The sequence below is a fragment of the Scyliorhinus canicula genome, chromosome 1 (assembly GCF_902713615.1).
Source record: "Scyliorhinus canicula chromosome 1, sScyCan1.1, whole genome shotgun sequence".
NCBI classification, from domain to species: domain Eukaryota; kingdom Metazoa; phylum Chordata; class Chondrichthyes; order Carcharhiniformes; family Scyliorhinidae; genus Scyliorhinus; species Scyliorhinus canicula.
In genome coordinates, this window is record NC_052146.1 from 167,554,890 (window position 1) to 167,571,667 (window position 16,778).

Genomic DNA, 16,778 nt, shown 5'->3' on the forward strand with positions numbered 1-16,778 from the left:
TAAGTTAGAGACAGCAACGGCAGGATGGATTTGGACCCAAGTGAGGACTTTACGAACTTTTACCGAGGATTATAGAGCTCCGAGGGGGTCTCGGGGATATATCAGTTCCTTGACAGACCGGATATGTCACTGGTGGGGGAGGACAAGAAATAGAAGTAGTGCTAGGGCTGGGCAAAATCTTGGAATGCATCAACTCCATGCAATAAGGGAAAGCGTCAGGACCGGACAGATTCCAGGTAGACTTTCACAAAGAATTCTCAGCAGCGCTGGCCCCGCACTGGCGGGAAATGTTCAACGACTCACTAATCGAAGGAGGCACAGGCCTGGTTCATTTTGATCCCCAAAAAGGGCAAAGACACGACAGACTGTGGATTATACATACCCAGCTCTCTCTTAAATTCAGGTGCGAAAATCATAGAATCAGAGAATTTACAGTGTAGAAGGAGGACATTCGGCCCATCGAGTCTGCACCGGCCCTTGGAAAGAGCACCTTACCCAAGCCCACACCTCCACTCTATCTCCGTAACCCCACCTTATCTTTTTGGACACGAAGGGCAATTTAGCATGGCCAGTCCACCTAATCTGCACATCTTTGGACTGTGGGAGGAAACCGGATCACCCGGAGAAAACCTACGCATACACACAGGGAGAACGTGCAGACTCCGCACAGACAGTGACCCAAGCCGGGAATCGAACCTGGGAGCCTGAAGCTGTGAAACAACTGTGCTAGCCACTTTGCTACCGTGCTGCCCAAATCTTAGCAAAAGTACTGGAGGGGCAACTTGAAAGCTATCTGCCAGAAGTGATCATGTAAGATCAGACCAGGTTTGGTAAGGACAGACAACTAGCAGCTCCATCAGATGCCTGCCGAGGGTAATAATGACCCCATCTGGGGAGAAGACACCAAAGGTGATCGCCTCCCTGGACGTTGAGAAAATCTTTGAAAGAGTAGAATGGAGGTATCTCAAGGTGGTGCTTGAACGATTTGGATTTGGGGAAGGGTTCACCATGTGGGTGAAGCTCCTGTACAGTGCTCCTACAGTGAGCGTACGGTCAAAAGCAACCAGCTCCAAGTACTTCTGGTTGCACAGGGGAACGAGGTGGGGTGCCCGCTATCCCAGCTCCTGTTCACACTGGCAATTGAGCCACTGGCTATCGCCCCTAGATCAGCGGATTGGTGAACAGGCATCCAGAGACTGGGCAGAGAGCATAGAATTATACTCTACGTCGACGACATGCTCCTTCACTTGTCGACCCCTCTAGCCAACATGGGAAAGATAACAGGACTCCTCAGGGAATTCAGCATCTTCTCAGGTAACAAACTCAACCTGGGGAAGAGCAAAATCATCCCGGTAAACCCCCGAGGGGGAGGAGCAAAATAACCCAAAAAGTTCAGATACCTGGGTATCCAAGTGAACCACACCTGGAAGAGGCTTCATAAATTGAGCTTTGACGAAGAGACATCGGAGTCGAAACGTTAGCTCTTTTTCTCTCCCTACAGATGCTGCAGGACCTGCTGAGATTTTCCAGCATTTTCTCTTTCGTTTCAGATTCCAGCATCCACAGTAATTTTCTTTTTTTTTCACAAATTGAACCTCTCCAGCCTGGTGAAGGGGGGACCTGCAAAGATTTGTCGCACTCCCCGTTTCACTAGGTGGACAGGTACAAACAGTCATAATGAACGTGCTGCCTAGATTCCCCTTCGTATTCAGATCGCCCCAATCTTCACCCCCAAATCCTTCTTCACCAGCGCCGACAAATTAATTATGGCTTTCATCCGGGGGGGGATACACGAGGATGTCTCTCCACAGCAACGCACACACTTCAAACTAGGCGAGATGCCCACGGTGGACCCCGTCTGCAACAACCAGAAGTTTGCACAGCGCAGATAGATGCCACATTTGAGACATGTCAGGAAGACAGAGGGATGCTGACAGTAGAGGACATGTATGTGGACAACAGACTGGCGACCCTGGGAACTTACAAGCGGCAGGGCCCCCGGCAAACCACTATAAATGCCAAACACTAATGTATAGATGTAAAGATTAAGTAGCATTTCAGCCCCAGTCACGGTTATGGATGACAGTGAGGGGCTCAAATCTTGTTTTTCCTATTGTTGGTTATTATTATTGTTGTTGCATTACTTGTTACATGCAAAACTCAGTTTCCTCTTCCTTTTTGTTTGCATCTATACTTCAAAACACAATAAAAATATATTTTTTGGAAAAGCATCTGGACAAGCACTGAAAATCGCCAAGCACTGAAAATGGTCCAAACTATGGACCAAGTGCTGGTAAATGGGATGAGTATAGATTGGTTGGGATAGACACTGTGGGCTAAAGACCTGTTTCTATGCAGCAAAACTCTATAATTCTAAGGTCAAGAAATGTACACTTTCAAGAGGAGGAAACCAGGAACAGAACTGCATAACAGGACACTGCCTCCCAGGGAAGCCCAAGCCTCAAGGAGGAGGACTGTCTGACTCTCTATACAAGACCACTTGGAGGAACAAAGAACAATACAGCACAGGAACAGGACCTTCAGCCCTCCAAGCCTGTACCGGTCATGATACCAAACTTTGCCAAAACCCTCAGCACTTCCTTGTGCCGTATCCCTCTATACCCATCCTATCCATGCGTTTGTCAAGATGCCTTTTGAAAGTCGTTAATGTTTCTGCTTCCACAACCTCGCCTGGCAGCGTGTTCCAGGCACTCACCACACTCTGCGTTAAAAACCTGCCTCGCACATCTTTAAACTTTGCCCACGGACCTTAAACCAATTCCCCTGGTGACTGACTCCTCCACCCTGGGAAAGAGTGCCTGCCCATTCATGCCCCTCATAGGAGGGCGCTCTATTCCCCCCTCCAGCCTAACGGCCAACCAAAGAGCAACAATGCTGAACCGAAGCACTCAAGACTTGCTCTCAGGCCCTGTAGCCAAAAGGATGCTACCTCACCAGGAGAACCACATCTCAAGAAGAGCAGTCCAGGAACCCCCAAAAAGGGACAACTCGGGAGAGGGTGACTGACTCCACCTAAAGAAGGCCAACCCAAGAAAGGCTAGATAGGCTAGCTATCCAAGGATTAACTGACCACACCTGTGCACCAAAACATATTTCTTCTGACTCCAAAGCGAAAGGCACCCACCACAGAAAGAAAATAGGAACCTAGTTTTCTCCAGGATACATGATCTGAATGTACCTTCATAGCAGACAAGCAAGGAATCCATAATCTAAAAATAACAGAAGTATAAAAGAAAAGCACAACACTAATAGTTCTAATGGGGGTTTTCCTCACCCACAATGAAGACTTAAATGGCCAAACCAACCACCACTATACCAAACCATCCACCTATCGTACTGCTGTGGCGCCAATCATCTGTCTACAAATAATGTTAAAGATACCTAATAAAAATGCTCTCTCGGTGTAAAAGCAAGGATTACAGCACACAAATTCGGCACAAGTCTCATGTCATAGAACTGTGGTCAATGTAGGCATTTTTTATATAAAATGTATTTTGTGTCTGCTGTAGTAATGTTATCAAAAGAACTTACATTAAAGTATCCAGATTATATGTCTGCTGAAGCTGTGAGCAAGGCATGCTGTGATGTCATCATGGCTGAGGCTGGGTCTGTTTTAGTTTTCAAGTTCTGCTCTGGGTTCTGAGGAAAGGTGTGTTTCTCAGACTGACTTCTGACAGCTTCTCTACCAGGGACTTTGTGAATAAATGTGTACACCACCGAGTGTTAGCTGCATGCTGATTAGCTGTTAGCTGAGTGGCATTTAACCTGTATGAGGATTTTGCTTAATTTAAATTTTCGAAGTAGATGGTGAAGTAAGCTCAAAGACCGGTCTCTTTTTTTAAAAAAATAACTTGTAGCCATCTGGGATGGCCACTTTCAGTATACAAAATGGACAATACAAAGCTACAAGCAGGCACAGAGCCTGAATGTATATTTGGAAAGCAATCAGCAGACGGAATCGAAACTCTGGGTCGATTTACATATTGATGGCCCGTCTTTTGGAAACAAAGAACAAGTGCTCAGGTAGCCGATACTGTTCCAGACAGTCCGGCACCACTACCCCACCTAGAAGACACAAACAAAACAAGGCCAACGGCCACCTAGGATACGCCCAGCCATCAAGGCACCCGCCCCTTTACTGGTTTAGATCGATGACAATGATCAAGAAGCTGCCCAATTAATTGGGACCAAGTTTAAGGCCTGCCTAGAAGCCCCTCCAAGTATGAGAAGGAACCCCCACCAAAAGTTCAGCCTCTTGGATTTGGCTCTCAAGCGGAGAAACCCTTCCACCAGAAGCAGTAAGTTCAAGTTCAACGCTCGCTACCCTTAGCTGTTCTCCTGTTACCTCTTCGAACCCAACAGCCTCAGATCCGAACAACGGCCATTGTTCCTCTGACCTAAGTGGGCACCCGAAGTTAAGTATAGGTGTTAGTGATAGATATAGTTTAGCCTGTAGGGTTATTGTGCATGAGTAAATCATACTGTGTGTAAATAAATAGTATTAACTTTGAACTAACTAACTGGTGTATTGGCTCTTTGATCGGCATTCAGGTTGAACCTTGTGGCAGTATCGTGAGATACCTGGCGACTCTGAAAGGATAATTAGGATTAAGAAAGGCAACCTTATTAACTGTCATATTTATAGCAAGTAAACAGAGCAACATTACTGGCGACATCTGACGGGACTCGACCAAGAAGTGGCTTTGTCACTCCGAGAGAACCCAAATTTGAATTAGAAACCCAATTGGAAAAAGTAAAAACCACAAGTATAAGACCAATATCGATCAAACCACCAATATTCGGAATTCCAGATTTTTTTTTTTTACTGAACTCAAATTTCAGTAAAATTTGCAGTGGCAGGATTCAAACCCGAGTCTCCAGAGCATGACCCTGGGTTTCTGGTTTACTAGTCCAGTGACAGTACCACTATGCCACTGCCTCCCCTAATATTGTGTTAATAATAGTTTGTTTCAATACCAAAAATCTCTATTTGTCAATGGAATCACTCCTGAGGGCAAAGTTGCCTTTCTTCACATTTCACAAATTGAAAAATTGTTGGGGTTTCTCATCCGGTTTCCAAAGATAAATTGGAGGTCTGGTCCAGAACCCTAACACCAACCAACTCAGCATGATTTTCGAATACAACTGGAAACAGACGACCAACGCCTCTGTGCTCATCAATCATACACGCTCGTCATGAGAAAAGGCAAAACAACACAAAATCAGGGGTATAATCGCAAGGGACCAAAGTTCTGGATTCTGATATCGGACCACGCTCCACACTACATGGATGTGCGGCTAGAGACGGGCAGGGCCCAGCGCCCCACATGGAGGTTGGACGGTGCCTTACTAGCTGACAAGGCCTTCAACGAAAGGATAGCGCGGGCCATAGCAGAGTACACAGAGAACAACCAAAACGGGGAGGTCTCATCCTCCACGTTCTGGGAAGCGCTTAAGGCCGTACTAAGAGGGGAAATCATTTTCTTCAAAGCGCAAAGAGATAGGGAGGAAAGGGTGGCTAGGCAGAAGCTGGTCGACTCCATACTGGAGGTAGACCGTAAATACTCTGAGGCCCCGACCGTAGAGCTCCTGGCGGAGAGAAAACAACTACATTGGAACTTTAACCTGCTCTCCACCAGGAAAGCAGTGCACCAACTCCGCCAGGCGCGCGGGACCCTGTACGAACACGGAGACAAAGCCAGCCCGCCTGTTGCACAACCAGCTGAGAAAGCAGGCACCACCAGAGAAATTGCGCAAATCAGGGGTACCAGAGGCACGTTGGAAACAGAACCAGAGAGGATTAACAAAACCTTCAAGGCCTTCTAACCAAGAGCTGTACACCTCAGAGCCCCCAACGGGGAAGGCTGGGATGAACCGGTTTCCTTGATGGACTGGACATTCCAGTCGTGGGGGAGGGCAGAAAACGGAACCTGGAAGCACCACTAGCACTGGGAGAGGATCATGGACGGCATTAGCTCCATGCAGACGGGGAAGGCGCGGGACCGGATGGATTCCCGCGGACTTCTACAAAAAATTCCCGACAGCGCTGGCCCCGCAGCTGCGGGAGATGTTCACAGACTCGCTAGCCAGTGGCACACTGCCACCCACGTGTAGCACAGCCCTCAATCTCGCTGATACCTAAGAAAGACAAAGACCCAACGGAATGTGGGTCATACAGACCCTATCTCTGATGACGCAGACGCCAAAATACTGGCCAAAATCCTAGCCAAAAGGCTAGAAGACTGTGTACCTGAGGTGTCACGAGAGGACCAGACGGCTTCGTCAAAGGTAGACAGCTTACCTCGAACATCGGCGCCTGCTGAACGTGATAATGACCCCCTCCGGGGAGAGAACACAAGAGGGTGATCGACTCCCTGGACTCAGAGACAAAGGCCTTCGACAGAGTCGAATGGAAATACCTCTAGAGGTACTGGAGCGGTTCGTGCTTGGAACAGGGTTCACCGCTTGGTAAAGCTCCTATACAACGCTCCCATGGCGAGTGTATGGACCAACCATACCAACGCCCATACGTCCAGCTGCACAGGGGCACCAGACAGGAGGCCCACTGTCCCCGCTGCTGTGCGCACTAGCAATCAAACCGCTAGCAATCGCGCCAGGGCAGCAAAAAATGGAGGGGGATCCGAAGGGGAGGCAGAGAGCACAGAGTCTCACTCTATGCAGATGATCTGCTCCTCTACATCTCGGACCCACAAAGCAGCATGGACGGAATCATCGCTCTCCTGAAAGAGTTTGGAGCCTTCTCGGGCTACAAATTCAACATGAGCAAAAGCGAGATCTTCCCAGTACACCCGCAAGGAGGGGGGGGGGCAGCACTAAAGGGGCTGCCGTTCAAACAAGCCCTACACAAATTCCGCTACCTAGGGATCCAAATAGCCCATGACTGGAAAGGGATCCACAAATGGAACCTCGCCAGCCTGACGGAGGAAGTAAAAATGGACCTGCAAAGATGGAACACACTCCCACTCTCCCTCGCGGGGAGAGTCCAGACGATCAAAATGAACGTACTGCCCAGGTTCCTCTTCCTGTTTAGATCCATTCCGATCTACATCCCCAAGGCCTTTTTCAAAGTGCTGGACAAACTTATCATGGCGTTCATATGGGGGGGGGGTAAAAATGCTAGGATCCCAAAGAAGGTCCTACAAAAAACAAAATCCAGGGGGGGGCTAGCCCTCCCGAATCTACAATTCTACCACTGGGCGGCAACAGCCGAGCGAGTAAGGGGATGGATCCAGGAGCCAGAAGCCGAGTGGGTGCGTGCGGAGGAGGCCTCCAGCATGGGGACCTCCCTCCGGGCCCTCGCCACGGCAGCACTCCCATCCCCACCCAAACAACATCCAGCAGCCCAGTGGTGACAGCCACCCTCCAAGCCTGGAACCAACTGCGGCAGCAATTTGGCCTGACCAAAATGTCGGACAAGGCTCCCATCTGCAACAACCATAGGTTCACACCAGCACTGACTGACGCCACCTTCAAAAGGTGGAGGCAGGACGGGGGGACACTGACAGTCAGGGACCTATACATGGATGACAGGATCGCAACACTGGATGAACTGACAGGAAAATTTCAGCTAGCTGGGGGGAACGAGCTACGGTACCTGCAGCTCAAAAACTTCCTACGAAAGGAGACAAGGACGTACCCACAACCGCCATGACAGACACTACTGGAAGACCTACTGGACGCAAGTATCCTAGAGAAGGGGAACTGTAGCGACATGTATGACCGACTGGTAGAAAGGGACGACACCGTACTGGACGCAACAAGAATGAAATGGGAGGACGACCTGGGGATTGAGATAGGGTGGGGACTCTGGAGCGAAGCACTGCATATGGTCAACTCCACCTCCATGTGCGCAAGGCTCAGCCTGATGCAACTAAAAGTGGTACATAGAGCCCACTTAACAAGGAACCGTATGAGTAGTTTCTTCCCGGAGGTGGAGGGCAGATGTGAACGGTGCCAAAGAGGCCCGGCCAACCACGCCCACATGTTCTTGGTCTTGCCCCAGAATTGTGGAGTACTGGACAGCCTTCTTCGAGGCTAAATGTCCAAATTGGTGGGGGTGAGGGTGGAGCCATGCCCGATAGTGGCGGTCTTCGGGGTTTCAGACCAACCGAGATCTATTCCTGGGGAGGAGGGCGGACGCCCTTGCCTTTGCCTCCCTGATCGCCCGCCGTAGAATCCTGTTTGGCTCGTTATGGAGTTTGATGGCGACTAAGGCCCAAAACCAAACTGTTAACTGCCTATAACATGTGCCTCGGCCAGATTGGAGAAGTAAAATATGTATCCGGCTAAAGGGGGCGGCCACAGTTGTTATTACGAGATGCTTATCTGTAAATATACATGTTAATTTTGGGTGTTTTTTTTTCTCGCTGATAATTTGTTATTTGTTCAACATAAATATGAAACTCATAAAAACATTTTTTTTTTAAAAGGTCAGGATTCGTGATAACTACAGCATAATACAACCTCCAGAGATCTTGGAAATGCCAAAGCCGTGACAGGATCGGCAAGCCACAGCCGATCCATCCAGAGTGTCACTTGAACCCTTACACCTCCACCCCGGTAATGAAAAACCTCGTCCCTGGCGGGTTGCGAGGACTGTCACGCTCAGTGCCTCCAGTCCTTCTCGACGAACATCAAGGACATGACAATGCAAGACCAGTGGTCGGAGCCCTCACAGATCCCAGGCCTCGAAGACCGGATAAAATGTGTCCATCAATCTTGAAACGTCCAGCCTTCCAGTGAGGTTTTAAATGAGTACTTTGCCTCTGTGTTCAGTAAGAAGGATGATGTAAGTATAGAAATCAGGAGGTGTATTGCAATTTACTTGAATAACTTGTTGAGAGGGAGGGGGTATTAACTGTTTTATGGGCCTAGAAAGTGAATAAATCCCCAGGGCCAGAGGAGGTTGCTTTGGGGGCAAGTTCGGGAGGGACAGCTTACCCAACCCCCCAGAACTCGGAACAGGCCACACAGGTCGTTCAGACAGAAGATCAAGTTGGAGGAGCAGCCGAGATTGATCATCGCGAAGCTGCACCGATATTCAGACTGGGAGAGGATCCTGCGGTAAGCAAGACAGACGAGAGCAGCGTTCTTCAAAGTCGGGGGCGCGACCCATGGGTGGGTCGAGGGCGGGTGTCGGAGGTCGCGGAGCCGTTGTCCCGCGGCGCTCCGATCGCGCAAATCCCCGCGCAGCAGCCGGCTTTCATAACGGCGGATGCAAGCGGCCACGAACATGTTTTTTAAAAAATTTGCCCGCATTGCGCATGCGCGCACGATGATCGGCGTGGGCACGCAATGCGCAGCGCGGCCACTGTTTTTTTTTTAAACGGTTGATAAAACGGTTTTAATACGTTCCGTAGTGGCTTTTATTCATTTATTTTATTAATTAATTTTTATTTTTTTCATTTATTTTATTCATTTCATTTTTTTTACAAGTTCAGGGGGGGGGGGGGGGGGGGGGGGGGGGGGGGGGGTGTGGGGGGGGGCGGGGGGGGGGGGGGTATTCGATAAAATTTTACAGGAAGAAAATTCAGAACTTTGGACAGATGGAGACTCCATACTTTCCGACACGGAAAGGCTTCACCTTCATCCAACAGGTTCCATTGGAGGAGCGTGTACGAGGGCCAAAGGGACCCAAAACATTTCCTCCAGTTTTGTCAGCAGCAAACAAGGTAAGAGAAAATGGTGGGTCTCGCAGGTCGCCAGCGTGGGTCCGTGAAGTTCAGCCGGTGTGAGTCACGAAGGTTAGCAGGATTGGATCCCGAAGGGTTGCCGTTTGGTAAAATGGGTCCCCAGAAAAAAAGTTTGAAGAACACTGGACTAGAGCAAGCATATGGGAAGGACATATCTGTATCTATCAAGACATTGAGGTAGGTTTGGCAAAACAAAGAGCAGAGTTCAACCAGGCAAAGCCGGTGCTAATACAAAAATGGAGTGCGATTTGGCATGCTATCCCCAGCCAGACTCTGGGTCATGTACCAGAACAAAGAGCACGACTTCAATATCGTGGCAGAGGGCAAATTATTTTGTGCTGGCCAACGGCAGGCGAGGCAATGATGAAGGCAGATCGGAGGAAGATCTCTAAAGAAACAGAGACTTATTGAAACAGTTACAATGTTAGCATGGGACTGTACTGCCTCATTCTGATCAAAAAGACCAGGTCAACAGAGAGAGTAAAGACTGGGAAATGCAGGTGAAGGTGCAGGCAGAGAAAGCAGTCAGCAGGCATAAGCAAGCGCTAGACCAGCCTCAGGGTCTAGCGTGGGAAGACAGGCCAGTAAGGGGGGGGGCCGCAGCACACCTCTCGCATGGAGGAAGCGCGGATCCCGGGGCGGGAAGAGACAGATGCAGGGAGGGGGGGGAGACAGGGGAAAGGAACACGTAGGAACAGGACGGGGAAAAAAAAGGAGTTGGTTCTTGGATTGGCTTCGAGGGTAGGGAGCAGGCTGAGGAAACAAGGTGGTGCCTCAAGCAGCCACTTTGGGAGGGTGTCCTAAACAAGGGGAAACCACCGGAGAGGAGGGGCCCGGCCTCATAGTTAGAACAGCAACCGCAGCCATTTTGGACAGCCCCCCAACAAAGGGAAACCCTGGAGTGCAGGTGCAGCATCCACAGGAAAGTATGATTGATCCCACAGGAACAGGGGGACAGAATTCCCCCACCAGATGTCATCTGGAATGTCAGGGGACGCAGCGGCTTAGTGAAAAGGTCCAGACTCTTGCCCACTTAGGAAGTCTGAAAGCCAACAAAGCCTTCCTGCAGGAGACGCACCTGAGGGAGAATGACCGACTACGGTAAGAAAGAGCTGATGGGATAGACAGACCATTCTTGCCGCGGGACAAGGGCCAGAGGAGTAGCCATATTGATTAGCATGAGGATAAGATTCATTGAGATAAGGAGGTTATGGACCAAGGGAAACAGCTGTGTCCTGGACAGGGCACCAGTAGTCCTGGTAAATGTGTATGTGCCCAATTGGTGTGACGCAGACTTTATAAAGAAGATCATGGCGGAAATCCCCGACATTGATACAGACCGACTCATCATTGCAGGGGGCCCCAACTTAAACTGCCTACAGGGCCCTCTGACGGACCAATCAAACGCGGAAAAAAGACAGGCATGGCAAGGGAAGGGGGAGCATTCATGGACCCAGATGGGGGCGGAGGGACCCATGTGTTTTTACACCTCGGTGAGAGGGAATTCGCGTTCTTTTTGCCGGTGCACAAAGTTTACCACCAGCTCGACTTATTTGCAGTGTGGAAAATAGGTGCTTCCAAGAATAGCTAGGGTGGAATATCATGAAAGTCATCTCTGACCATACTCCACATTACTTGGATGTGAGGTTGGAGGCAGGTCATGCCCAGTGCCCCACATGGAGCTGGACAACGACCTCTTGGTCAACAAGGCCTTCTGCCAAAAGACATCATAGCCTATAGGCAAATACTAATAACCAGAATGGGGAAGTCGCGCCTTCCACGTTCTGGAGACTAGAGGCTGGCGGAAAGGTAAAACTGCAAATGGACTTTAACCGCTATCCTGCTATTTTGTCTGCAAAATTATGAGAGGTATGGACAGGGTGATAGCAACAAGCGTTTCCAGAGTGGGGGGTGTCAATTACAAGGGGTCACAATTTCAAGGGTGAGGAGGGGGAAAGTTTAAGGGAGATGTGCGTGGAAAGATTTTTAACGCAGAGGGGGTGGTGGTGCCTGGACGCTTTACCAGCGGAGGTGGTAGAGGCGCACGATAGCATCATTTAAAATGCATCGAGACATATTGATGAACGGGGCTGGGACAGTAGGAAGTAGATCCTTGAAAATAGCGACAGGTTTAGATAAGGATCTGGATCGGCGCAGGCTGGGAGGGCCGAAGGGCCTGTTCCTGTGCTGTAATTTCTTTGTTCTTTGTTCTTTATCCACCAACTCCGCTAGACATGGGGGATCTTCTCAAACACGGAGAAAAGGCTGTCCTTCTACTGGCTCAGTAGTCGAGAAAACAGGCAGCCATTTGGGAGATAGCGCAGCTAAAGAATAGCAGAGGCAGAATGGTAACCAAGCAAAAAGAGGTCACCCAGACGTTTGACACCTTCTACTGAGGACTGTACACCTCCGAGGCCCTCGACGGAGGCACGGGGATGAAATGGTTCCTCAATGGACTGGACTTGTGATGGATTTAACCATTTGGTTTCAGCAGCACTTTGCGATTACTGGAACGCAGTAGAAATTTAAGTTAAAACTTCTCAGGTGCAAATAGTAATTGTTTATTTGTCTTCTATTGATTACAATTTGAAAGTTATTTGAACAGCATTCGTAGACAATTTGAAGCTTTCAAAGATCACAGAAATTATCTTCTTGCTGAGGCAAACATTTTGGCATAACTTTAAAAGTCAAAGTCTGAAATGAAATATGAATACAGGGAGACCATGATAGGTCAGATCAAAGTATAGATGATTCATGAAAAGAGAGAGAGAGCGAGAGAGCGCGCGCGAGAGAGCGCGCGCGCGCGAGAGAGAGAGCGCGAGAGAGAGAGCGCGAGAGAGAGAGCGCGAGAGAGAGCGCGAGAGAAATCCAGCCCAGCTCCAGCTTCAAACACCAATAACCAAAATAGCCAAACGAAACTTTTCAGTTATACTGTTTCATATCTGTCTTAAGCCATCTAATTACACCCCAATAGAATCCAAATTAGTTTGGGTTAGACTCAAACACATCTGATTTGACGACAAGCCAATCATCTTTAATATGCAACATTAGTCCTAATTGTTTCGTATCTGTATACTTGTGTATGTGAAAGAATGCTGTAATCAAGGCCAGGTCAAACTGGCTTTTTGCTGGCTTAGTTGTTATAACAACTTCATGTTACCCTTATTGTGCAATGCTGTTGCTATGGCTGTTGCTATGTCCTTGGACACTTCTTGAAAATGTATTCATTAATCAGTTGAAGTGTCTGTTTTAATCTAGTAAAGTGAATTATGCTGCTTCTATGCTGTTTTCTAAACTGTTATGTTTGAGATGACCTGAGCTTTATGAGAGTGTTGAAATCCTTAATTTAAAATGGGTAAACTGGGGCTTAATATTTATCCTCAATAACTATTAGGTGTGTCAGGAAACAGTTGACGTCTACACATGCCAGTGTGGGGGATGATAGGCGGGGTACTGGAAGCACCAATAGGACAGGGAGAGATCATGCAGAGTATCAGTTTCATGCAAGCGGGGAAGGTGCCGGGACCCAATGAGTTTTCCGACAGACCTCAATAAAAAATTGGCGCCAGCCCTGGCCCACACCTAAGAGACATATTTGCAACACACTGCTTCCTATGCTGATACAGGGCCATGATTTTGCTGATACGCAAAAAAGACAAAGACCCGATGGAATGCGGATCATACAGACTCATTTCAATTGCTCAATGTTGATGTGAATTTACTCGCGAAGGTCCTGGCCAAGCCACTGGAGAATTGCATACCAGAGGGAGTCGCAGAGAACCAGATGGGCTTTGTCAAGAGTAGGCAGCTAACTGCGAACATCAGGCGGCTGCTGAATGTAACAATGACACACCCCCCACACTCCCGGGAGAGAACACCAGAGGTGATCATCTCCCTGGATGCAGAAAAGGCCTTTGATAAGGTCAAGTGGAAGTACCTCATCGAGATAATGAAGCAGTTTGGGCTAGGAGCAGGGTTCACCTCCTGGGTGAAACTCCTGTACAAGGCGAGTGTTCAGACAAATACCACCAAGCTCTGATACCTCCAACTGCACAGAGGCTCACTGCAGGGATGCACAATTTCTTCCGCTTCCTGTTCATCCTGGCAATTGAACCCCTGCCGATCGCTCTGCGAGACGCAAATATTGGAAGGGCATCTAAAGAGGAGGCAGAGAGCACAGAGTTTCACTCTCGCTGGATAGCCTGCTCCTCTAGTCTCAAGACCCACAGACGCCCTGAAAGCAATCATGAAGACCCTGAAGACTTTGGAGCCTTCCCGGGCAACTCAACATATAATAATAATAATAATAATAATAATAACTTATTGTCACAAGTAGGCTTCAAGGAAGTTCCTGTGAGATGTCCCTCGTCGTCACATTCCGGCGCCTGTTCGGGGAGGCCGGTACGGGAATTGAACCTGTGCTGCTGGCTTGTTCTGCATTCCAGGTCAGCTGTGCTAAACCAGCCCCAACCTGGGCAAAGAGCGAGACATTCCCAGTGAACCCGAACAGGGAGGGGCAGAACTGGAGGGACTACGATTCAAACTAGCCCAAAACAATTCCGCCACCTGGGTATCCAGGTAGCCCATGACTGGACACAGATCCACAAGTGGAATCTGACCAGTCTGGCGGAGGAAGTTAAAAAGGACCTACAGAGATTGGATGCCACTCCCGCTTTCCCTGGCGGGAAGGGTGCAGACGATCAAATTGAACGTACTGCCAAGGTTCCTCTTCCTGTTTAGATCCATACCGATCTACATCCCCAAGGCCTTCTTCATAACAGACAAAACGATCATGTCGTTTGTGTGGGGGAGGTAAGAACCCAACAATCTCCAAATCGACACTACAAAGGAGGAAAAATATCGACGGTTTATCATGTTCCTACTCTACCAGATCACAAATTTTGAACAATCATATTTGACATGAAACGTTAACTTGTTTTTTCTCTCCACAACCAGACCCATACTTTCCAAGATCAAATTTCAAAAGCAATCCATTACTACGTGCAGAAAATAATCATATCTCAGAAGGCAAAATCGCTTTGCCCAAAACTCTGAGTCGAGCTTTGTCATCAACAATTAGCATCTCTATTTAGTAGTATTAAATTCAAATTCTGTTCTTTTGTACTTACCAGCTATTCCGATAAAAACTATCAGGCCCAAAACAGATGAAGAACACAACAAACACCAAGACAAAATGCCTCTTTGAGAGTGTATATAATCGCATTGGTGCTATCCTGCAAAGAACAGATCAACAAAATTTCAATCTGAAAAATAATATACATTCAATACAATCTTCTTAGAGTACATTATAAAATGTCACATATACCATCAAAATAGCTCATTCAATTGAATGTGATCACAGACCAGGAAGCTTAAATGTCCTTTGTTTACTGTTATGGTACCCTGGGCAAGTGCGTGGTCAATTCAAGCCCTGCTCATCCCCGAGTCACAACACAAGTGAATTAACCAATAATTCTTATTTAAAAATACCCAACATCTTTGGCCCTTGTTACAGTCACTAGGTTTGTCAGTTTAAACACAATTACTGTTTCTTTATTAGAATAACTATAATGCAAAAATGCAGTAAATACAATTGGTTAACTATCACCTGTGGGGAGCACGATAATGCAGTGGTTAGCACTGCTGCCTCACAGCGGCGAGGACTCAGGTTCGATCCCAGCCCGGGTCTCTGTCTCGTGTAGAGTTTGCACATTCTCCCCGTGTCTGCGTGGGTCTCACCCCCACACCCCAAAAAGATATGCAAGGTAGGTGGATTGGCCATGCTAAACTGCCCCTTAACTGGAAAAAAGAATAGGGTAGTCAATTTTTTTTAACTATCACCCTGACTCATATTTTAACTGCCCCGCCCTCTACCCATGCACACAAAATAGGCAAACACACAGGGGTGAAAATAAAGAGGTGAAAAATAATACGGATGAAGGTCAAAAGATAAGAGTCTCTGCTTCTTGAACACACTTTCTTCACAGCAAGCTTGCTGATTAAAATCTCTGGTTTACAGCCGGCAATGGTCTTCTTTGCAAAGTATTTCATTCAGGGCCCCCACTGGTTAGAAAATTCAGTAGTCACGGGCAGCAGGCTTTCTGGAGAGACACTGGGCGGAATTCTCCGACCACCCGCTGGGACGCAATTCTCCGCAGTGTGGAGAATCGGCGCCAGCGTGGTGCCGGTCGGGGTATGCGCTGACTCTCCGGCACGGGCCGGCGTGCCGATTCTCCGTCCCGGATGGGCTGAGCGCACATCAACAAAAAGCCAAGTCCCGCCGGCACCGTTCTAACATCCTCTGAGCCGGCGGCACCTCGGTGTTAAAGGGTCCGGGCAGACTGTGGGGGCAAAGGGGGAGGGTCTGACCCCGGGGGACCTCCGTAGTGGCTTGGCCCGCGATAAAGGCCCACCAATCAAACCAGGTCATCACGGATGCCACCAGTTCATAATCACCAGTCTAAACCAGTAAACTTTCCGGATTCTTCTGTTCGAATGAAAGGCACAAATCACGCTTCCTTCTGCTTGAATTAAAGTAAAAGGCTGCCTTACAGACACAAGTTAATAAATCATTTATAGATCAAAAATGTAATGGCAAAAATAAAAGAAAGGGAAAATAAGGGAATAAACAATAAGGACCCTTACATTACCAACACTTAAAATTCAGACTCGCAGCACAATTTGTGAACATTTAGAAACGCTACTTCATAATCCAAGATGTACCCCGCTTTTATGAATCAATTTTCTATTCATCCTGCTACATTTCCTCTTAATTTACAAACAAAATATTCATAAGCAGCCCGAAACTCTCAAACGCCTTCTGAAGATAATAAAGATAAGTGTTCCCAAACTATTTCCACACGCTTACTCACACCCAGAACAGAATATAAGTATGGGTTTTACATGTGTCCAGATTCACAAATCAACTGGAATGTTCTTTCTGAGGGGAGGTTGGCTGATTGTAAATGCTCCCGTCGTTCCCACAGCAAGACTTGCACAACAGGAGAAGACACACAGAATGAGTCAATTGAGAGACACGTGTTC

At 48.1% G+C, this 16,778-nt stretch overlaps 1 protein-coding gene across 1 annotated transcript in view; it reads right to left on the bottom strand.

Annotated features, from left to right (window-relative positions):
• The window catches only part of tmem181 (transmembrane protein 181), a 364,173-nt gene that overhangs the window by 254,208 nt on the left and 93,187 nt on the right, over positions 1 to 16,778 (bottom strand). Inside the window, 2 exon segments of the mRNA XM_038802279.1 lie at positions 14,864 to 14,891; positions 14,893 to 14,968. Of these exon segments, the coding sequence (XP_038658207.1) occupies positions 14,864 to 14,891; positions 14,893 to 14,968 (104 nt within the window).